Source organism: Canis lupus, chromosome 1 (genome assembly GCF_011100685.1).
Source record: "Canis lupus familiaris isolate Mischka breed German Shepherd chromosome 1, alternate assembly UU_Cfam_GSD_1.0, whole genome shotgun sequence".
NCBI classification, from domain to species: Eukaryota; Metazoa; Chordata; class Mammalia; order Carnivora; family Canidae; genus Canis; species Canis lupus.
Window position 1 is genome coordinate 117173852 of NC_049222.1, and position 24417 is coordinate 117198268.

The following is a 24417-nucleotide window of genomic DNA, read 5'->3' on the forward strand; positions in this document are numbered from 1 at the left end:
AAAAAAGATACAGAAGAGTTGAGCACTCTTACGAAACACTTAACCTAACTGATAATCACTCTATCCAACAATAGTATAACACCCTTTTTCTTTCAACTTTTTTTTTTTTAATTTTTATTTATTTATGATAGTCACAGAGAGAGAGAGAGAGAGAGGCAGAGACACAGGCAGAGGGAGAAGCAGGCTCCATGCACCGGGAGCCCGACATGGGATTCGATCCCGGGTCTCCAGGATCACGCCCTGGGCCAAAGGCAGGCGCCAAAGCGCTGCGCCACCCAGGGATCCCCACCCTTTTTCTTTCAAATGCACATTGAGCAGTCACCAAGATAGTGCACATTTCAGGTCATAAGTTTCAATAAATTTAAAAGGACTGATATCACAGAGTATGTTCTCTGACCACAACAGAATTAAATTATGAATTAAGTTAAAAATGAATTCTCAGAAGGATCTGAAAAAGTCCCCCTAAATTTTTAAGTTAAAGAACACTCTTCAAAATAGCGCACGGGTAAAAGAAAAAAGGGAATTTGAACTCAAAAAAGAAGAGAAAATTAAACCCAAAATACACATTAAAAAGGAAAGAATCAGATCAGTAATTAATGAAATAACAATCAAGGCAAAGGCAAACTGTAGAGAAAAATTAATAAAACTAAAAGCTAGTCTTTGAAAACACCAATAAAATACTAATGTATTTTAGAATACATATACAATCAAGAAAAAAGACATAAATTATTGACATCAGGAATTAAGAAGAGGGCATTACTATAGATCTGACAGGCATTAAAAGGATAATAAGGGAATATTATAAACAACTTTATGCTAATAAATTTGACATCTAAATGGAAATAAATGAATTTCTTGAAAGACACAAATTACTAAACTGATTCAAAAAGAAATGAAACCCCCAAAAGCCCTAGATCAATTAAAGAAATTAAAGCCTCCCCATGAAGAAAACTCCAAATTCAGATGGTGCATTTACTTACTACTGCTGCTGTAACAAATATAGTAACTTAAAACAACAAATTTATTATCTGACAGATATATATGTTAGAAGTCCAACAAGGGTTTCACTAGACTAAATCAAGATGTCAGCAGGGCTGTGTACCTTTCTGGTGGCTTTAGGAAAGAGTCTATTTTCTTGCATTTTCTAGCTTCTAGAGGCCTCTTACATGGTTCATGGCCCCCTTCCTCCATTTTCCTTTTTTTTTTTTTTTAAGATTTTATTTATTTATTCATGACAGAGAGAGAGAGAGAGAAAGGGCAGAGGGAGAAGCAAGCTCCATGCAGGGAGCCCAACGTGGGACTCGATTCTGGGTCTCCAGGATCATGCCCTAGGCTGAAGGCCGCGCTAAACTGCTGGGCCACCGGGGCTGCCCCCTTCCTCCATTTTCAAAGCCAGTAACATTTCATTTCACTAACAGGAGTATGCACATTCCATTCTCACATCTCCCTCTGATCCTGATTCTTCAGATAATCAAAAATAATCTCCCTACCTCAAAATCATTAACTTAATAACATCTGCAAATTCCCTTTTGCCACATAAGGCACCATATTCACAGGTTCCAGGATTAGCATGTAGACATCTCTGGGGGTCATTATTCTGCTTACTACAGATGCCTTTGTTGTTGAATTCTATCAGACAATAGAGGAAGAAATAATACAATTCAGTAAATTCTTCCAGAAAAGAGAAGAGGATGCATTTCCTGACTTATTTTATAAATTAAGGTGGAATAAAGACATTTTCAAATAAAGAAAGCTGAGAGTATTTATCATGAGAAGACGCAAACTGTAGATGCAGAAGGAAGATCTTCAAGTTAAAAAGAAATGACACCAAATAGAAATTCAGATCTCAAGAAGCAAGAGCAATTAAAAATGGTATATATGTGGATAAATAAAATGTATTTGCAAATAATCCAATAATGTACTTTTTCCAGATTCTTTTTAATTCCTTTGTTTCTGTGGATTTTCTGCTTTTTAAATTTTTATATTATGCTTTCTCTTTCTTTCCTAATTTAAGATTTGTATTATTATCTCATTGATTGTAAGTTTTTCCTGTTTTCTAACACATAAAATTTTTATCTTTATAAATTCCTTCCATAATTCCTTCTACTTCTTTTCAATTTATATATTTTCATTATTTTATTAGAAGCATTAAAACTGTAACTTTGCCCTTAAAGTCTTACTTTAACTAAATCCCATGGGTTCCAAAATGTAGTGTTATCACAGAGTACCAGAAATTCTTTACTTTTATTTTTTTATTTTTATTTTTTTTAAGATTTTATTTATTTATTCATGAGAGACACAGAGAAAGAGAGAAAGGCAGAGACACAAGCAGAGGGAGAAGCAGGCTCCATGCAGGGAGCTCGATATGGAACTCAATCCTGGGACCCCAGGATCATGCCCTGGGCCAAAGGCAGGCGCTAAACCCCTAAGCCACCCAGGGATCCCAAAATTCTTTACTTTTTTTTTTTTTTTAAGATTTATTTATTTATTCAGAGAGAGAGAGAGGCAGAAACACAGGCAGAGGGAGAAGCAGGCTCCACGCAGGAAGCCTGATGTGGGACTTGATCCCGGGTCTCCAAGATCACACCCCGGGCTGCAGGCGGCACTAAACCGCTGCGCCACCAGGGCTGCCCCCAAATTCTTTACTTTTGGATTGTATTTCATCTTTGATCCAGGAATTGAGACAGATTTTATAAATTGTTGGTAAGAGTAACTTTATTTTTCTGATTTTTTTAAAAGATTTTATTTATTTATTCATGAGAGACAGAGAGAGAGAGAGAGAGAGAGGCAAAGACACAGGCAGAGGGCTCCATGGAGGGAGCCCGATGTGGGACTTGATCCTGGGACTTCAGGATCACGCTCTGGGCCAAAGGCAAGCGCTAAACTGCTGAGCCACCCAGGGATCCTGATTTTGTTATTAAATCCTAGCTATATTTCATTGTGTTCAGAGAATATGGTATATCATTTCTTGTTACTTGGACCTTATTATAGCCTAATATTATGTCATTTTTCCTGATTGGTCTATGGACACTTGAAAAGTACATATATTTGTTATTACTAGGATACAGAATTGAATATATATCAATTAGGTAGATTTGATGGAGTGTTTCATCCTTACTAAATTTGTCTACTTGGCTTGACTTTGACTGAAAGGGTTAATTAGTGTCCTCTACTACTTCCTTCTTCTATCTGCTTTCCTATTTGCTCAAGGAAATTTGATGCTATAATATTTGATATATGTGTATTTACAACTATGTTATCTTCATTTTGAAATGTATGCCTTAGAATTACATACTACCCTTTGCCATGTTTAATGGTGTTATGTGGCCTGAATTTTTGTCTGTTTTTAGTTTCCATTTGTCTGGCATAATTTATCCATCCTTTCATTAAACTTTCTGAGTCACTTAAGTATCTCAGAGTCTCTGAGTGCAAAGAGTTGAGTTTTCCTTTGAGACTCAACCTAAAAGCCTTTTTCTTTTGTGAGTTAAAATTCATATACATTTATTGATAGGACATAGATTTGTTTTTTGGTCTTAGCTTTATCTTGTAATTGTTTTGTTCATTTGTTCATATATGTGTGTGTGTATGTATCTGTGTCTTAAATCTTAAGTCTTGGGGTGCCACGGTGGCTCACTCAGTTAAAGCGTCTGTCTTCAGCTCATGATCTCAGGGTCCTGAGGATCGAGCCCATGTCAGGCTCCCTGCTAGACAGGGAATCTGCTTCTTCCTCCCCCTCTCTCCCTCTAACCCCCACTTGTGTTCCCTCACTCTCTCAAATAAATAAATAGAATCTTTTAAAAAATTCTTAAGTCTGGTAGTACTTAAGTTATTTTTGTCTCTCTCACTACAAGTTAAGTTCTAAAAGGGATGATTTGTATGTGTCTGATTTTTTTCCCCCACCAATTTATTCATAGTTACCTAGAAGTATGCTTGTCACATAGTAGGTACTCAAAAATATTTGTTAAATCACCTCATCAAACCAAAGTTCTGACAAGAGAATCATCAATATTTCCCTCAAAAGAATACTATTTCTGTTCTCTTCCCCTGGCAAAAGTCTGAGCATATGGGAAATGAAAAATGATGTATTGAATAAGCATAAGAACACTGGTTAGAAAGGAGAGGAGCAAAAAAGGAAGACCTTGAAGTTTTGAAACCAACACTTACTCACTTGTAACTTATTGTAGGGTATTCACTTAGGCAACAATATCAGGATAAAGAATGCAAATATTCATATGACTATGGAAAAAAAGGACATCAATTAGGAACCAAAAAAATCAACTTACACTGGCCATGGCTTTTTAAGAATTCAATGTATTAGTCCTCTTCTTAGTTTCACTTTAGAAGAAATTCACAGTCCAAGTCCAAAGAAAATGTTGCTGGATGAGAGGGGTTTAAAAAAAAAGACATGAGATGATCTTGCTTCTTAGATCCTGAAGTGCTAATATAGAATGACATTTTTCTTCCCTCTTCATATCTCCTATGCCCAGTCCCCATACACATAAAAAGTAAGAGGGATATTGGACAAATCCCAACCTTACTCAAAACAGGAAGGAAGCCAGGGATAATGGGATGGATTCAAGAAAGACTGGGTCCAGGCTTTTCAGCAGGACAGATTTAGAGAGGCAGACCAGTGTCCCTATAACAAAAAGGTCCCAACCAACCTATTCAGACGTCTACTGACAAGATCCTCAATGAGTTTAAGAGGAAAAGGAAATGGTCATTACAAAAAGATTAAGGAAAAAGAAAACGATCTAAAAGACCTACTGAATAACTCATAGGAATTTCAAAAATAGAGACTGATGGAACACAGACAAAAAAGAAGAAATAAATAGAACAAAAATTTCCTGACCAGGGCGCCTGAGTGGCACAGTCAATTAAGCGATAGAGTCTTGATTTTGGCTGAGGTCACAAGCATCAGCCTACAGGGCAGCCTGAGTGGCTCAGCAGTTTAGCGCCGCCTGCAGCCCAGGTTGTGATCCTGGAGACCCGGAAACTAGTCCCACATCGGGCTCCCTGCATGGGGCCTGCTTCTCCCTCTGTCTGTGTCTCTGCCTCTCTCTCATATTCTGTGTCTCTCATGAATAAATAAATAAAATCTTAAAAAAAAAAAAAAAAAAAAGAATCAGCCTACATTGGGCTCTGGGCTGAGCCTAGAGCCTGCTTAAGATTCTCTCTCTCGGGCAGCCCCCGTGGCGCAGCGGTTTAGAGCCGCCTGCAGCCTGGGGTGTGATCCTGGAGACCCGGGATCGAGTCCCACGTCGGGCTCCCTGCATGGAGCCTGCTTCTCCCTCTGCTTGTGTCTCTGCCTCTCTCTCTCTCTCTCTCTCCCTCCATCTGTGTCTCTATGAATAAATAAAAAATCTTAAAAAAAAAAAAAAGATTCTCCCTCTCACCTCCCTCCCCACTCAGCTCCCCCACACATGTGCACATGTGATCTCTCTCTATATATATATAAATATATATATATAATTCCAGACCAAATGAATACTTGAGACTTTAGTTTGGAGTACTGGTGAGAATTTTAAAAAGTACACCTGGAAGCATCCTGGAAAATCTTCTGAAATTTATTCCTGAATACAGACAAAAGACCTAAAAATCCTGTAATAAAGAATTACAAAACCAATGTGTCTAATCTTTTTTTTTTTTAAGATTTACTTATTTATTTATGATAGACAGAGAGAGAGAGAGAGAGAGAGGCAGAGACACAGGAGGAGGGAGAAGCAGGCTCCATGCCAGGAGCCTGACGTGGGACTCGATCCCGGGACTCCGGGATCGCGCCCTGGGCCAAAGGCAGGCGCCAAACCGCTGAGCCACCCAGGGATCCCCGAATGTGTCTAATCTTTTAGGGAAAAATACATACATATGTAGGCATATATGTATGCATATAAAGAAGGTGAAAGTATTTGTAATAAGATATTCAAAGTGAGGGTGCCTGGGTGGCTCAGGTGGTTGTACGTCTCACTCTTGGTTTTAGCTCCTGCATGATCTCTGTGGGATCAAACCCCATGTGGGATGGCTTGGCCCTCTCCCTCTGCTCCTCCCCCTGCTCACTGTTCCCTTTTTCTCTCTCTCTGTCAAATAAATAAATAAATAAATAAATAAATAAATAAATAAATAATTTTTAAAAATGCTTTGAGTGGCTGAAGAATCATAGACAACTTTTACTTTAAATTAAGTAATATAACAAGGAATTATAAAAGTTTTTATGAACGTTTCAGGTAAGAAGCAGCTCCTAATCATTAGACTGATTTTGGATGAGCAAGAGTACCATTCTTTCCTCCTACTCTAAGGTGTTTCTAAGGAGAATGGCAGAAGTAGTGAGGTATAGAAGTATGAAGGACATCTGAGTGGCTCAGTGGTTGAGCATCTGCCTTCGGCTCAGGGCATGATCCCGGAGTCCTGGCATCAAGTCCCACATCGGGCTCCCCATAGGGAGCCTGATTCTCCCTCTGCCTGTCTCTGCCTCTCTCTGTGTCTCTCATGAATAAATAAATAAAATCTTAAAAAAAAAAAAAAAAAAAAAAGAACTACGAGACACGAGGCCTTTCCTAAGTAATCTCCAAACCCAAAGTGGAGCTGAAGTCACCCCAAGATCAAGAATCCCAAGCTCTTAACTAAGTCAGCCAGGTGCCCCTAACCAAGACTTTCTTGAAGCTCAACATTGTGTGACCTTGTGGGTGATGTGGAGTGCGACAGTGTCTGTGACCATGGTAATTATGACTCTTTAACATTTGGTGATATGCTTGAGTTCTTCAGATAAGTGTTGGGGATGAGGGCTAAGTGGGCATAAAGTCAGTTTGTGGTTGGGGAGTGACTGTTCGGTTTGTTTTACTATATAATATATATGTGGCTGTGTCTGAGGTTGTGTGATGATGATTAACGTGGGTTGGATTGTCTTTTTGTCTTTGGTTGTGTGAATCTACAGGTGAATATTGGAAAGTCTCCCTTATTGCCTGACTCCGTGAGCCTGAGTGTAACGGCTTGTGTAATTGTGCTTTTTTCCTTTTATGCAAGTATATGAAGCTTACACAAATAGCCACCCGCAGTCATGGTCACCATCACATACAAACTCCATTCACACAAATGGTCACGCAGACAAACTGCCACAAAAGCACGATCCCGAACCCAGTCGCTATCACCAGAACCAAATACACTCAGTCCAGAGACAAACTCATAGTTTCCTTCACGCACTCAAAACAACCCAACCTATCCTCCCTAAGCAGCTCCCGCACTTTGGAGGCCTAACACTCCAGATACTCCTCTTACCCAGGCCTGGAGCTCCAGGATTCCTTACCTTAGCATCCTCAGGAAGGGCGCTGGTCCAAACTCGGATTCGCATTCCAGGCGAGGCCGCGCGCCTAGCCTTGCACGCTCTGCTGGTCGGGTAAAGTCCTCACCTGCCTCAGCCGCCGACCATTCCACAGACGTTCCTACCGGAAGTAGCTTTGCACCGCTGTGTCCTCTGGGAAACGTAGTCCGAAAGGAAAGAGCGCAGGCGCTGAAAGAGGTAAACCTTCCGCCAGGTTTCGGGATGCACCTGCTCAGTTTCACGCAGTCCTGGAGTGACGCTACAACCTCTTCGTTTCCAAGGCTCAGTGCCGAATTTTGGGTCTGAATTTGGGACCTTGGATTCCTCTGATGGAGGATTTCGAGCCTGGCACTGTGGCTGTCCCTACCCCCTTCAAGGTGGACGCGCACGTGCTGTAGTTTGAGAGAATTGTTGTCTGATGCGGAGGGATCCGGCCTTCGTCTGTAAGGTGGCGGTGCGAGATTTGTTTTGAGTCCGAAGAGGGTGAGGAGTCTCAGGGTGCCTGAGTGAGGATATTGGTTCGTGAAACGTTCTTGAGGCCGTTGGAAATAGTGGAGTGGTTGTGCTGTTTACCCGTGTGGGTTCACGCGGTGAACTCGGCCACGTGCAGGGATTGTGTAGTGCTGTGATCTAACGTGGTTTAGGAGGGGACTGTGTGATTGATTACACGTGCCTATGGGCGGCGCGACTCTGCGGGCAGTGAGCTTGTAACGTTCTGTGGGAGGCTGTGTTGGGTCCACCTATGACTAGGAGCGGTTGGCTGCGGTGGGTGTCTGTCGCGAGAAGGGAGGAGGTTGGTCTCCCTGAGACCGGGATGTGTGTGTGTTTGTCTGTGTGAACCCTGATGGATGAAACCGATCCCTGGGCCAGGCAGAGCTGACCCTGATCCTTACACTTATGCGTGGGAGAGGCATGAAGCGACACTGTGAGCTCTGTGTGTGTGTGAGAAACCAGAGTTGACTGAGAGGGTGGAAGCCAGTACAGATTATCTGCTAGAAGGGGCAAATCTAAAGATTTTTTTTAACCTTAAGTCCAGAAACCCTATCTCAAAGTGCCATGTGAAGAAATGTATCGGTGAGAACAAGTGGTTGTGTTCCTGGGTCTGATCCTTGGTCACATGTATGCGTTGGTTGCACTTGGTATTGTCAAAGGTGTTGAGTGAAATGTACAAGTATGGGAAAGTGGTTTGTGATTGTACTCATCTCTAAATGAATTATATGATAGTGCAAGGGCAGGTGATTAAACATTGTGACTCTAAGGTTGATAACGTGTCGGTTTTAAGGAGTACGATTGGGAGATCACGTGAGATCTGGTAAATTTGTTTTTGTGTGTTTGAATGCAACTGAAAATCTGGATTTTGGAAGATAATGTATTTGGTTGAGATCTGAATATAGTAACTATATAAGAGACTGAAATATTATGTGTGAGATTGAGTATGAGGTGATACCTACTCTAACCTTCTTTACCTACCTCAACAAGATGATCGTTAAGCTTCCTGAAGCATAGATTTTACTTGAAAATTAAGTTTCCAATAGAAATTTTTAACAATCTAAGTAACTTGAAACATGGATTTTAAAATATGAAATTATTATGAATGCAAAATGATCATGAAAGAATTTTTTAAATCTCTGTTATAGGGTAATTGGGAATATGGTTATTCTTTGGTGGAAGTGAAATAGATGGGAAGTCTTTTTTTTTTTTTTTTTTTTTTTTATGATAGGCACGCAGTGAGAGAGAGAGAGAGAGGCAGAGACACAGGCAGAGGGAGAAGCAGGCTCCATGCACCGGGAGCCCGACGTGTGATTTGATCCCGGGTCTCCAGGATCGCGCCCTGGGCCAAAGGAAGGCACCAAACCGCTGCGCCACCCAGGGATCCCTAGATGGGAAGTCTTAATTCTTACTCTGTATAAGTGAAAGAGTTCCAGTCAAGTGAACAAAAGCCTAACTTGAATAATAAAAGGTCATGGACTGTCAATCAATTCTCAGACATGACCCAGTATGCAGACCCAGAACCTCTTGAGTGAAAAGGTTACACTGCCAAAAATTTATGCTGATAATTTTCCCGCATGCTTTCCCCAAAAACCCACAGCTTTTACCAGGGTGACCATACATTGAGGAAAAGGAAATAATTAGACCTTAGACACTGGCTTTGAGCTGACACTAATTCCAGGAGACCCAGAACCTTACTGGTCTACCAGTCAGGGTAGGGACTTAAGGAGGTCCGGTGATCAGTGTTGTTTTAGCTAAGGTCCATCTCACAGCAGATCCAATAGGTGCCTGAACCCATCCTGTGGTTTCTCCTCCAGTTCTAGAATGGATAATTGCAACAGACATACTCAGCAACTGTCTCTCTGGCCTGTTGAGTGAGGAAAGGACAACTGCAAACTACTAAAACTGCCTCTATCTAAAAAAAATAAAATAATAGACCAGAAGAATACTGCATTCCTGGAGGGACTACAGAGATTAGTGCCACTATTAAGAATTTTGAAGAGGGGCTCTTAGGTGGCTCAGTGATTGAGCGTCTGCCTTTGGCTCAGGTTGTGATCCTGGGGTCCTGGGATCGAGTCCCACATCAGGCTTCCTGCAGGAAGTCTGCATCTCCCTCTGCCTCTGTCTCTGCCTCTTTCTGTGTCTCTCATGAATGAATAAATAAAATCTTTTAAAAAATTTAAAAGAACTTTAAAGATGCAGGGGTGGTGACTCCCACCATATCCGCATTCAACTTGCCTATTTGGCCTCTGCAGATAGAGAAATCTTGGTGAATGACAATGGGTTATCATAAGCTGGTTGTTGACTCCAACTGCAGCTGTTTTACCAGATATGATTTCATCAGTTAAGCAAATTAACACATTCCCTGGTACCTCCTATATGATTACTGATCTGGCAATTTTCCCCCTCCATCCCTGTTAATAAAGACAACCAGAAACAACTGTTTTCACTTGGCAAGAACAATATACCTTCTGTGTTCTATCTCAGGGGTACATCAGCTCTTCAGCCCTATAATTTAGTTTGCAGTGATAATAATTTAGTTCACAGGGATCTTAATTGTCTTTCCCTTCCACAAGATGTCACATTGGTCAGATACATTGATGACACTATGCCATTGGGTCTAGTGAGCAAGAAATGGCAACCACTCTAGATTTGCTGATAAGACCTCTGTGTGTCAGGTTTGGAAAATAAATCCAACAAAAAGTTAGAGGCCTACCTACCTCAGTGAAATTTCTAGGAGTCCAGTGGTGTGTGGCATGTCATGATATCCCTTCTAAGGATGAAGGATAAGTCATTGCATCTGGCTCCCACAACTAAAAAAGAGGCACAAAGCCTAATGAACCTCTGGATTTTGGAGGCAATCTATTCTTCATTTGGGTGTGTTACTTCAGCCCATTTACCAAGTGATGTGAAAAGCTGCTAGTTTTGAGTAGGGCCCAGAACAAGAGAAGGCTCTGACTCTGCCGCAGATCCAAAAAATACAAGCACTTTGCCTCTTGGGCCATAAAGCCCTGTATCCAAGGTTGTTTGAAATATCAGAGGCAGGGGCACCTGGGTGGCTCAGTTGGTTAAACATCTGCCTTGGACTCAGGTCATGATGTGAGGGTCCTGGATTGAGCCCCTGCATTGGCATCCCTGCTCAGTAGGGAGCCTGCTTCTCCCTCTCTTCCCTGTGTGCTCTCTCTCCCTATCTCTTTCTCTCTTCCAAATCTTAAAAATATCAGAGGCAGATAGTGATGCTGCCTGGAGCCTTTGACAGGACCCTATACATGGGTCACAGTTCAGGCCCTTAGGCTTTTGAAGCAGTCTTGCCATTCTCTGTAGTTCTCACTTTTTGAGAAACAGTTTTGGCCTGCTACTGGGTCTTAGAGACTAAACACTAAACCATGGGCCACCAAGTTACCATCATAAACTGGGTGTAATCTGACCCAACAAACCATTAATAGGGCCCAGAACAAGAGAAGGCTTTGGTGTGTGTAGGGTGTATAGAGCAGCACTCATAAAATCGAAGTGGTATATAAGTGATTGAGCCAAGTACGCCCTGAAGGCACAAGTAATCCTACTGGTCAGAGCTTTGAGCAGTGCACCTGGTTGTTGTTGTTGCTTGGAAGAAAAAATGATCAGATGTGCAATTACATACTGATCCACAGGCTGTGGCCAATGGCTTGGCTGGGTGGTCAGGAACTTGAACGTGATTGGCAAATTCATGTGAAGGAAATCTAGAAAAGAGGTACAGAGCTCTCTTAATGTGTAAAAGTGAAGCTATTTGTGTCCCATGTTAAATGCTCAGCAGAGGAGGATTTTAAGAAGGTGTATAGAATGATCCCGTCTGTGACACTACATGATTTCTTTCCTTAGCCACCCTTGTCATAACCCAATGGGTTCTTGAACAAAGTGGCCGTGGTGGCAGGGATAGCAGTTATCCATGGGTTCTGCAACATGAGTGTCCACTCATTAAGGCCAACCTAGTTACAGTCACTGCTGAATCCCCAATCTGTCAGCAGTAGAAACCAACACTGAGTCTCCGATATAGCACCATTCTTTGGTGGCAGGTTGATTACATTGGACTGCTTCCATTACGGAAGGAGCAATATTTTCTTTTCCTTATCAGAACAGACACTCTGGATACAGATTTGACTATACTGTACATAATGCATCTGCCAAAATTACCATCAGTGGATTTACAGAATGCCTTATCCACTATCATGGTATTCTAAACAGCATTACTTCTGATCAAGGAACTCCTATCACAGTAATTGAAGCACAGCGGTGGTTCAATCCTCATGGAATTCACTGGTCTTAACAAGTTCCCCACCATTTTGAAGCAGCAGGCTTGGCAGAATGGAATGATGTTTTGAAGACTCAGTCTCAATGCCATGTAGGTAGCAGTATCTTGCCGGGCTAGGGCATGGTTCTACAGAAGGCTGTGTATGCTCTGGTATCAGCATCCACTTTCTGGTGCTGTTTCTCCCAGTCAGGATTCATAAGGCTAGGAATCAAGAGGTAGAAATGGGAGTGACACCGCTCACTACTACCCCTGGTGACCTAATAGCAAAATACTTGCTTCCCCTCCCCACAGCCTGTGCTCTGCTGCACAGAGGTCTTAGTTCCAAAGGGAGGAATGCTTCCACCAAGAGATACAATGATTCCATTTAACCATAAATTAAGCCTGCTACCCAATTGCTTTGGGTTTCTCATCTCTCTGAATCAAAACGCAAAGAAGGGAGTAAGTATGCTGGCTGGGTTTATTGATTTTGACTATCAAGGAGAAGTTGGACTGCTACCCCAAAACAGAGATAAGGAAGAGTATATAGAGAGTATAGGAGATCCTTTAAAATGTCTCTTAATATTACCATACCCTATGATTAAAGAGAATGGCAAACTACAAACTATAAAGGTGGGATTATTCATGGGCCAGACACCCAAGAATGAATGTTTGGGTGACCCCACCAAATAACCATGACCAGTTAGGAGCTTGCCGAGGGCAAAGGAAATATGGAATGGGTGGTAGAAGAAGGTAGTTATAAATGCCCACAACAACCATGTGATCAGGTTCAGAAATTAGGACTATAATTGTCATGAATGTTTCTTTATTTTGTTGTGTTTGTTTTGCTTGTGTTTGTATGTATATAAATATCTTTGCTCCTTTTTTATACTGTTATGTAATATGATGTATTGAATTTACAGTATGTACTATTAACTTTACATCATAATATTTAATTTGTGGGATATAAGGGAGAAAAGTAAATATGCAAGACTTTGCATCCTCCTCTGGGGAAAGGATTCATGTATTTTTTTGTTTTATGCAGGAATAGTTGTGTCATGTTAAGTGGAAATAGGACCTTGTTATTGTTTTTATTCAGATATTAAGTATGGTTTAGGGAGATGAATATAGGTGCCAAGGAGACAAGGGATGGACTTATAATGCCTAATTTTATGTAACTTGGCTGGGCCACTATGGTCAAATATTTAGCCAAATATCGTTCTGAATGTTTCTGTGAAGGTTTTTTGTTTTTTTTTTTAAGATTTTATTTATTTATTCATGAGAGACAGAGAGAGAGGCAAAGACACAGGCAGAGAGAGAAGCAGGCTCCCTGTGGCGAGCCTGATGTGGGACTCGATCCCTGGTTCCAGGATCATGCCCTGAGCTGAAGGCAGGCGCTCAACCCCTGAGCAACCCAGGTGTCCCCTGTGAAGGTGTTTATTAAATGAGATTAACATTTAATTTAAATTAGAGCAGATTACCCTCCAGAATGTGGGTAAACCTCATCCAGTCAGTTGAAGGCCTTGATAGACTAAAGGCCGCCTTCTCCTTCTCTTCAACTGAAATATCAGTTGAAGGCCTTGATAGACTAAAGGCCGCCTTCTCCTTCTTCTCCTAGGATAGAAAGGAACTCTGGCAGCAGAGCTTTTGGCTCAAACTGCAACTGTTCCCAGGGTGACATACTGACCTGACCTACAGATTTTAGATTTAACAGACTTGCACAATCTCATGAGCCAATTCCTTAAAATCTCTTTCTTAACCTCTCTTCTCTCTCTCTCTCTCTCTCTCAACACACACACACACACACACACACACACACACACACACACATCCTGTTGTTTTTGTTTCTCTGGAGAACTCTAATACAATGTATGTACTAATTTAATCCTCAGGAGAACTGTGAGGAAGGTATTACCATTCCCAGTAAACTATGTAGGCAAGCGAGGTATCAAGGGCTGAAATAAGTTGTGAAATGTCACAGATTTCCTGAGAGATGGAACTAGAACTTGAATTCCAAAGCCCTTAATCTTTAACTAACTACCAGATTCTACTATTTTCTAACTCTATATCTTCTGGTGTATTTTACTAAGCCATTCCAGATGAGTATCTCTCTTTGACAATTAAATTGAGGCCCAAATCATAACGATAATAGTGTGGTCTGTCATATCTTATTTAACACATTGTCTATTCCAAAACATTTTTTTTACCCATTATTATCAGGAATTCTTTTTTTTAATTACTTATCTGACAGAGAGAGAGTATGTGAGCGCACACAGGAGCAGGGGGAGAGAGAGAGAAGCAGACTCCCTCCCTGCTGAGCAGGGAGTCAAATGCAGGGCTTAATCCCAGGACCCTGAATTCATGACCTGAACTGCAGGCAGATGCTTAACCAACTGAAGCCACCCAGGCGCCGTTATTATCAGGAACTGTTCAGTGAACATCCTTGTTTCCTAAGACAAAGTATCCTAGAAATGGGATTTCTGTATAAGACATTGCACATGCCTACAGTATGTAAGAAACTGTGCCTATGTACTTGGAAGAAACACAGATGAATTAAGATATAACTGCTACCTTTATGATGTTCATAATCCAACCGGGGAAATAAAAGTAGGTCAATGGCAGAGCATGACAAAAACCTCTGGAGAAGTACAGATGATAAACCATGGGAGTTGACAAGAAAGAATTCTAACTATAGCAATATGTCCAACTTTTATGAATTCACGGGAACTCTTTGAGTGTGAATTTTCCTTAGTCAAGTTTATGCCCTATAGTTTTGATTCTCTTGATGTTGGATCTAAAGGGAAACTATGAGCACAGTAATTCTCTCACTGATTACCACAGGGCATTATTGCTAAAGTTTCAGAAGTAAAATAAATTCTTCCAAACAAAGGGTTGCAGAAGGGGAGGTGAATGGGGGAATAGGGTAACTGGATGACAGGACATTAAGGAGGGCACATGATGAGATGAGCACTGGGTGTTATACTATATGCTGGCAAATTGAATTAAAAAAACAGTCTTCCATCAAAAGACATAAAAACAACTAGAACAGTGTTGGAGACTCTTAGCTCTTTTCTAGGCAGAACACCCATAGGTATGCTTGGAAACAAGTAGTTTGTTAGAAGGGAACATAAGAGAAATCATTCAAAGTCCACTATATTTAGAATATGCTGAACTATAAATCTAACATAAAGACCCACAACAGAGGGTTTTTTCAGCTATTTTTTTGAAGAACTTCCCTTTAATAAAATTTCTTAAAACATAATCTAAACTCAAGACATTCTTGGTTCTTATAAAGAATGGGAAGTGTAATTATTAAAATAAATTTATATAAATTATGGAAGTATACATAGGACAAAAAATCAGTATAACAGACTAGAATTCAACAATGTTAACATTTAGAGGTATAAACCCATATATTTTTCTTTCTATTGCTGATGTTTGGCATTTTATCCATAATGATATATATGTACCTTTCAGTAAATGGAATGGTTGTACATGTTGTATAGTAACCTGCTTTAGCTACTGTCAGTGTATTATGAATTTTTCTATATTTTTTGATTAGTCTACAATTTAATTTTTAGTGACCACTTAATACCTTATTGTGAGGGAGTTCTGATATCTATTGAATTTGTATATTCTTGCTGGACTCAGCAAGCTGATCCGTGCCAGAGAAATTCTTCTATGTTCTGCCTTGCTCCCACATCTGGCCCACCTTCCCCTTTCTTCCAGGGTCATATGGGGCTAGGGTTTGTGGAGTTGGAATGTTTTGTCATTTGCAGGACTGTCACTTCCAAAGATGTCCATCAGGTTCTCCCAGGTGAAGAGCGAGTGCCTGAACCCTCTTCAGAAGGATGTAACTACAAGGGTGAGATGTTGGAGCCTGGTTTTGCCCATTAAGAATATTATCCTCATTATTTATAGTCTGCCTATTGGAAGTATCTTCCTTCAGTAGGAATCTCAGGAGAGCCTCTGAAGAACTGATTTGGCATTTGTATAATTGGAAACAAACAACTGCATTTTGTTGTTACTGGGGCTTCATTTACTTGAAACGTAAGGTGACTTGATCTTCCCATAACCCTTCTATTCTTCCCTGATTGGCAGCACCTCAGCAGACCCAAGTTTCATTTCATTTCCTATATATAGGATTGTATATGTCTAAGCCAGATGTGATTTCCTTATTAGAAGAAAGGAGACAGCCCTGAATGGTGGAAAAACCAGTGAGTAAATAGGCTCCAGAAAGAGGAAAGGCATTGCCTGTAAAAAGCCCAGCTGGTATGAAGAGCTAGAACTTAAGAGGTGTGAGAAGCTTTCTTTAACCTGAATTCCCAAAGACACATCACCATCATCCCCATTCTGTCACTGTGTTTGTAGCTACTTCTATAAATCCCTGAGAGAAATTAGCTTTATAGATTTTGTTAATATAAAAGAAATATATACAAAGCATTAAAATTCAGAAAACAAGGAATCCTAAAATAACAATAGCCCACTAAGAACATTTATTGTAAATTCCCTCCTTGTATACATAGACTTTCCTTTCAAAAATAAAATTGGCTACATGAAGCTATTCTGAAAGCTACTTTTCTTACCTAACAGTAGTGAATGTTTTTCTGTGTCAACAAGTAAAGGTCTAGAACATCCACTGTAATGTAAAAAACTTCGATTTTTTTAAAAGATGGAAGTGTATCTTCAGAGTAAATTCCTAATATTGGATGTCAGGTAAATATATACTTGAACAGCAGTTTGAACTGTGCAGGTCCAATTAAAGGCAGTAACTTTTATTATTGGTAAGGATTCTGGCCAACAGGCTATTAATTAGTATTAAGTTTTGGGGGGAGTCAAAAGTTATACATGATTTTCAACTGCACAGAAGATAAGTGTCCATAACCTCTGTGTTGTTCAGGGTTGAATATAGATAGTTGTTTTTTTTTTTTAATGTAGTTTTTAAATATATTGTCATATGCCCCAGTGTAAGGCTTGTCCTAGCAATATATGATACTGCCTAACCCCCTATGTATTAATTTTCTGCGGCTGTTGTAAAAAATCACCACAAACTAATTATTTTCTCTCATTGTTCTGGGGCCAGAAGTCCAAAATCAAAAAGTCATCAGGGCCAGATTCCCTCTAAAGACTCTAGGGAAGAATCTGGTTTTTTGCTCCCACGTTCTGGTGGCTGTAGGTATCGCTTGACCTGTTTGGACCCATCACTCCAATTTCTGCATCCATGGTCACATTGCCTCCTCTTCCACTGTCAAATCTTTCTCTGCCTCACCCCTACAAAGATACTTGTCATTGGATTTGGGGTCCACCCAGACAATCCAACATAAACTCTTCATCTCAAGGTCCTTAATTATATCTAATTTAACTAATTATTAATTTCCAAGTTAGCATTCATAAATTCCAGAGATTAGGACCTAGACATATCTTTTTTGGAAGTCATCATGCAGCCCATTATGCCCTGTCTTACTTAACAGAATATTGTTAAAATTTAAAATTTTTCCATTCTGATAGGTGAAAAATGGGCTTATCATTTTAATTTCCATTTCTCTTTTCATATATTTAAGTGTTACTTTTACTTATTTTTTTGTGAATTGTTTGTTCCTTTTAGCCATTTTTTCTGTCAAATTTTTTGGTATTTCAATTTTAAGAGTTCTTTTTAAATTGAGGTGTATAATTGACATTTAACGTAAGTTTCAGATGTACAACATAATGATTCAATATTTGTATATACTGTGAAATGAAGAGGTTTTTTTAATATTAGGAATTCTTATGGACTGAATTTTGTCCCCACCCGAATTCATAACGTTGAGGCCCTAATCCCTTGCACCATACTTTAGAATGTGACTTTATTTGGAGATAGGACCTTTAAAAAGTTAAAATGAGGCTGTTAGGGTAGATCCTAATTCAATCTAACTAGTGTCCATATACGAAGAGGAGATTAGGGTATGCAGAGAGACATACCAGGGATGCATACACACAGAGAAAAGACCACATGAGGACACAGTGAGAAGACAGCCATCTTCAGGCCAAGCAGAAGAGACCTCAGGAGAAAGTAATTTGCCAATACCTTCATTTTGGACTTCAGCTTCTACACAATTGGTGGTATTTTGTTATGAAAGCCCTAGAAAACAAATACAGGAATATCAGCCCTTTATTTGTGATGAATCTTGTGAATATTTGTTTCCTAATTTGTAAGTTGTCTTTTGATTTTCTGTTTTTTTTCTAATGTAGTCAAATCTTTGAACATTTTCTTTTATTGTATGTTTTCTGAATTAGAAAGTTCTTTCTTACATCCAGGTTAAAGAGGGATTCACTGATGCTTTCTTCTAGGATCCATATGGTTTCATTTCTTATATTTACACTCCTAACCTTTTGGAGTTTATTCTTGTAGTATGATAATGTAAGGTATGGGAAGTTTTTATTTAATTTTTGCAAATGGCAAAGCAGGAAACTTGTTCCAATTATGTGCTTATATTTTTAATTTTTTATTTTGAGATCATTGTAGATTTACATGCAGTTGTAAGAAATAATACAGAGATCTCACATAACCTTCCCAGCTTCCCTCAATGACCATTTCTTGTAAAATTACAGTACAATATCATGACCAAGGTAATGATATTGATATAATCTACAGAACTTATTCATATATTTTGCCAGTTTTACATGCACCCATTTGTGTATCTATGTGTATATTTAGTTCTATGCATTTTTATCATGTTTAGAGTCATGTCACAACCACTACCATCATGATTAAGAACAGTTTTAACCCAATGATCCCTTATGCTACCCTTTTATATTCACAGCCATCTCTCCACCCAATCCCTGGTATCCTCTAACCTGTTCTCCTTCTCTATAGTTTTGCATTTTAAGAATGTTATATAATGTATTCATACAGATTATGACTTTTATGAAATTGGTTCTTTTTCAGTTAGCATAATTCTTTTGAGACCCACCCAAATTGTGTATTTCAATGGTCCATTCCTTTTTATTGCCAGTGTTTTTCCATGGTAGAGATACACCCTAGTTTGTTTAACCATTTACCTGTTAAAAGACATTTGGTTTATTTCCAGGTTTTGGTTATTACAAATAAAGCTGCTATGAGCATTCATGTACAGGTGTTTTTGTAAACCCATGTTTTCATTTCTCTGAGATAAATGGCCAAGATCACATTTGGCTGGGTTGTATGGTAAGCTATGCAATTTTTTTATCGTGAAACTTCATTTCAATTTTTGTTCACTCCCTGTTCTGTGGATCAGGGAATTATTATCCATAGGAATTTATGTTTGCAGCATCATTGGTCATAAGGGGAATGCAAATTAAATATAAATGTACCACTACACACTCATGAGAATGTCTAAAAGTCAAAAGACTGACAATAATATTGATCAGGTGAGGCAATGAATTCTCATACACTGCACATGGGAGCATAAAATGGAACATTCACTTTCAAACACTATTGCAATATTTATTAAACCTAAATGTGTATTTTCTAACCAAGCAATTCTATTTTTGTGTACATACCCCAAACAGTTGATTTCATATGCATGCCAAAGACTGAGACAAGAATGTTCATAGTAGCTTTACTCATAATAGCCCCAAATTGGAAACTCAAATACTCCAGCAACAAGAGAATGGATAAATAAGTTATGGTACATTCAGACAATATAATACTGTACAGTACTATGTTAAGTTACAAACTACTGCTGTGTACAGCATGGATGACTGTTATGGATACAATGTTGGATAAAAGAGGCCAGACACAAAAGTACATACTGTATGATTCCAGTTCTATAAAGTTCAATGTGATGGAGGTCAAAATAATGGTTAACTTTGAGGTATACTGATTAGGAAGAGACATGAGCCTTCTGTGCTAAGGAGCCTTCTGAGATTTGACCTTTATCAAATGGTGATTGTATGGGTTTATAAAACAAATCATTAAGCTATGATTTTAGACCTGTGTCCTACATTGTACTAAAGTCTTTTTTAAAATGGAGGAGAGGGGCAGCCCCAGTGGCTCAGTGGTTTAGCGCCACCTTTAGCCCAGAGCCTGATCCTGGAAGCATGGAGCCTGCTTCTCCCTCTGCCTGTGTCTCTGCCTCTCTCTCTCTGTCTCTGTGTCTCTCATGAATAAATAAATAAAATCTTAAAAAAACTAAAATGGAGGAGAAATCATACATATTCAGCAAAAGGCTGAAGATTTTATTTATAAAATCTTAAAAAAATGGAGGAGAAATTGTACATATTCAGCAAAAGGCTGAAGATTTTATTTATAAAATCTTAAAAAAAAATAAAATGGAGGCGAAATCGTACATATTCAGCAAAAGGCTGAGATTTTTATTTTATTCATGAGAGACAGAGAGAGACAGGCAGAGACACAGGCAGAGGGAGAAGCAGGTTCCATGCTGGGAGCCCAACGTGGGACTCGATCCCGGGTTTCCAGGATCAGGCTCTGGCCTAAAGGTGGCGCTAAACCACTGAGCCACCCAAGGATTCCCAAGCGAGTCTATGTTTTGAATCCATATTTCTCTAACTACAAAACCAGTTCTTTCAATTCTGTTTTTTGTCCCAGAAGCCCAGATTTTATTACATTAAATGAAACCTCAGCATAGGTAATTCATTTAAACAAACACAACTTCCACTAAATTGGTAGATTTCAAGAACTGTTGATATTAGAATAGACACTCTTTTTTTTTTTTTTAATGAATAGACACTCTTTATGGTATATTGGTGAAACTTTAAGCAGGGCAATTGATGAAGGTATATAAGTCAGTTTTAACTTTGAAAGTCTTATTCTCAACAATGTTTAAGACTTTAAGATATAATTACACATGTTCACAAAAAGGAGCGTGCAATGAAATGCTTGCTATACAATAATGGGGAAAAGCTAGAAAGAAGTTAAACATCCTTCAATAGGGAAATGTCTGGATAGTATATCCAGACAATGTAGTCAAAACATTATGACAGTTTGTAATTTGATGACATGAAAAGCTGTTCATTATATTTTGTTAGATGAAGGTAGATTACAAAATAGTATTGTATTGTAGTATGACTGTTTTGAATGAAAAAATGCTATATGCCTATATCCATGTGTTAATTTACAGAGAAACAGATGAAATGATTTGGAATAAAATGTTCAAAGAAGCTTTTTTAAGATTTTATTTGAGAAAGAGCACATTTGCGTGCACTCACGTGTGCATAAGCAGGGGGAGGGGCTGAAGGTGAGGGAAAAGTAGACTCTCCACTCAGCAGGGCCTGAGCAGAAGGCGCTTAACCAGCTGAGCCACCCAGGGGCCCCAAAGAAGCTGTTTCTAAATGAACTTTATGGGCAGCCGGGTGGCCCAGCGGTTTAGCACTGCCTTTAGCCCAGGGTGTGGTCCTAGAGACCCAGGATCCGTTCCCACGTCAGGCTCCTTCCTTGGAGCCTGCTTCTCCCTCTGCCTGTGTCTCTGCCTCTCTCTCTCTCTGTGTGTCTCTCATGAGTAAATAAATAAATAAATCTTTAAAAAATAAAAAAGGGATCCCTGGGTGGCACAGCGGTTTCGCGCCTGCCTTTGGCCCAGAGCGCGATCCTGGAGACCTGGGATTGAATCCCACATTGGGCTGCCAGTGCATGGAGCCTGCTTCTCCCTCTGCCTATGTCTCTGCCTCTCTCTCTCTCTGTGTGACTATCATAAATAAATAAAAATTTAAATAAAATAAAATAAAATAAAATAGCTCTTACTAAATGAACTTTAAGCTTTTCTGTATTTTCTGAATTTCTGAATTAAGAATTTTACAGTAATTTTACAGTAAGAAAAATAATAGAACTAATCCCTCCCTCTTTGAAAGCAGAAGAAATAATAGAAGGAGATTGAAACATAGAGTATAGTGCTGTAGTGTTTGAATTCTAGCTTTAAGTGGCCCGAAGTTTCTTCATAGATATAAACCTTTCAGATTCTACTACTTTAACAATCTTAAATCTTGAAACCTAAGATTTTGGTACACAAGATTCCTCTTGCTGGTTGCCCCTCACCTCGGCTAAGATCTCTTAGTGCCAGTCTCTCCACCAGTCGTTTCTCCAACAAGGAAATCACATCTGCCTTGGAAATTAATTAATACTAAACCCTGCAAGTAGGAGAAGAAATGGGATTTAGGCCTGATGTGGCTATGCAGAAATTCAGACCATTCCTTTGATGATGAGGCAGAAAAGGAAGTTGAGAAAGTAATCTGAAGGATCAGGATGATGACAGTTTAGAAAACACAGCAGAGATGCCCATTTCTACCTCCAGGAAAATTAATATCAGTCCTTCAGAAAATTAGCTAAGTACCCTAAAGAGTCACAGTGAAGAAAGTAAGATGGCTTCAGAATGCAGATTTTGAATTGGAAAATGGAAAAGAGTTTTGTAATCACGGAGTCCCAGTTGATTAGTTTAATAAATGTATATAGATCCTATATCACACCCTTGAACAAATTTCTCTGAGTGGGGTGAGTCATCTGTACTCCACTCAGCAGAAGTCATTACCACATTCCCAAGTCTACATATCCCTGAAATGACAGGAACCCATGTCCTGATAAGTTTCTGGAAGGAAATGTAAAGTTGGTGAAGACATAGGAATCTGAACAGTAAGAAGGAATTGCACAGCAAAGTTAATATAATTTATATTATAATATAATATAATAATATATATTATAATAATTTAATATAATACATTAATATAATTATAATAAATTATAAAATATCCATGTAAAGGAATACCAAGATAAACAAATGCAAAGCTGTAGAAAATAAGAAAATAGAAAAGAATATAGAAAAAATTCAAGATACAATACCAGTAGAGAAATCACTTTACAAAACAGGTTGATCAATACCATTATATCAATACGGAGTGATAGATTAAAAGTCTAGAAAGTGAAAAAATGTGTTTCAGTTATCTACCACTATGTAATCACCCCAAAAGTTTGTGGCTTAACGCAAAAAAAACATTCATTAGCTCATTATTCTGGGGTTGGCAATTTGGGCTTGGCTTGGCTGAGAGGTTCTAATGATGCCACTCATCTGACAGCAGCCAGTGGCTTGGTAGGGGGTGGATGGTCTAAGAAGAAATATCTGGCAGTTGTTGCTGAAAGTCAGCGGGGCTTCTGGCTCCAAATGATCTTTTGTCTTCAGGCAAGCTAGTCATAACCTTCAGCTTGATGCTCTCAGGGCAGGAAGAGGAAAAGAGCAAAAGCTGCAAGACCTCCTAAGGCTTTGTTTGGAAAGTCTCACTAGGTCACATCCACAACATGCTATTAGTCAAAGTACATCACAAGGCCCTGACTAATTGTAACCTAACTATTTCAGGAAAAGAATAATTACTCCCTTTTCTGAAAAACAAAAAGAGAACACCAACAAAACCCCTGACCTTGAGCTTGGTTTCAGATATGCCCTGTAATGTTGTCCTTTATTCAGGGCCCTTCTCTCAGGGAAGAGCACTACAAGGGGAAGGGGAGGGAATCATCAGACACCAGACCTTCTTAGAGCACAGACTACTAAAATTGGAAGAAATTCTTCAACACCACACGGCCTCTTGCTATATACCACACACATACTCAGAAGTGAAAGGGAGATGAGAAGTACTGCTACTTCTTTTTAGTGTCAAAGGGAATACCAGGGTCACTGACCTCCAGGGCTGAAACTTTCTCTAAGTTCACAGCAAGTTTCCTGGGAAGACAGCTTTGGGGTTGATGTGGTTCTGAAATGTGGAACTTGACCCCAGCTCCCAAGGGAGATACTCTGAGGAAGGAATCCTACTCCTAATGTATCTCCAAAGGTCTTCCCAGGACTCTGCCAAAGCGATTCTTCCAATTCTAAAATTCATTCCAAATGAATGAATTTGTGCTTTTTTGCTTGTATGTAACTCAAATATCTGACTTCCTATTGGTGACCATTTCTCTGCAGCTGGGGTGGGTAGGATAGAACCTAAAATTGGTCCCTAGGTAGGCAACACCATCTTCACTGATACCCCCACTGTATTAAGCACGAAACTAGGCGCTGGCGTGGGAGGGGGGGGGTGTGCACTGACAAGGCAGCTCAGGCCATGCTTCAGTGCAGGGGAACTCTGGTTAACACAGGCATTGCAGTCTTCACAAGCACGGATATACTCTCCGAGATCTTCAACAGACCCCCTCAGTCTCGACGTTAGGCCCAGAACTGAAGAAATGAAGCTCTGTCTCAATACACAACCAAACACGTACCGGTCAGAGAATTAAAAGCCTCTTCGATCACAATAGGTAACAACTAGGTTCTACCCCACAGTGTCACGTGCCTCGCATCGCAGCCAACTGGTCACTCACAATATCTACTGCATCCGATCAGGGTCACACAGGCACACGACACAC

The 24417-nt window shown here is 39.6% G+C and overlaps 1 protein-coding gene across 15 annotated transcripts in view; it reads right to left on the reverse strand.

Annotated features, from left to right (window-relative positions):
* ZNF461 (zinc finger protein 461) overlaps positions 1-24417 on the reverse strand; it is a 52455-nt gene that overhangs the window by 27737 nt on the left and 301 nt on the right. For 3 of the 15 annotated variants that reach the window (XM_038529140.1, XM_038529137.1, XM_038529133.1), the window contains exons 2-4: positions 18127-18180; positions 7295-7811; positions 4284-4376 (exon numbers count right to left, since the gene is read on the reverse strand). In XM_038529140.1, the coding sequence (XP_038385068.1) occupies positions 4284-4292 (9 nt within the window). In that variant the 5' untranslated portion in view covers positions 4293-4376; positions 7295-7811; positions 18127-18180. Of the gene's footprint in view, positions 1-4283; positions 4377-7294; positions 9043-10518; positions 10612-18126; positions 18181-22071; positions 22164-24417 lie in introns of those variants that run through there. The other 12 variants (XM_038529134.1, XM_038529138.1, XM_038529135.1 and 9 more) reach the window with 8 other exon arrangements.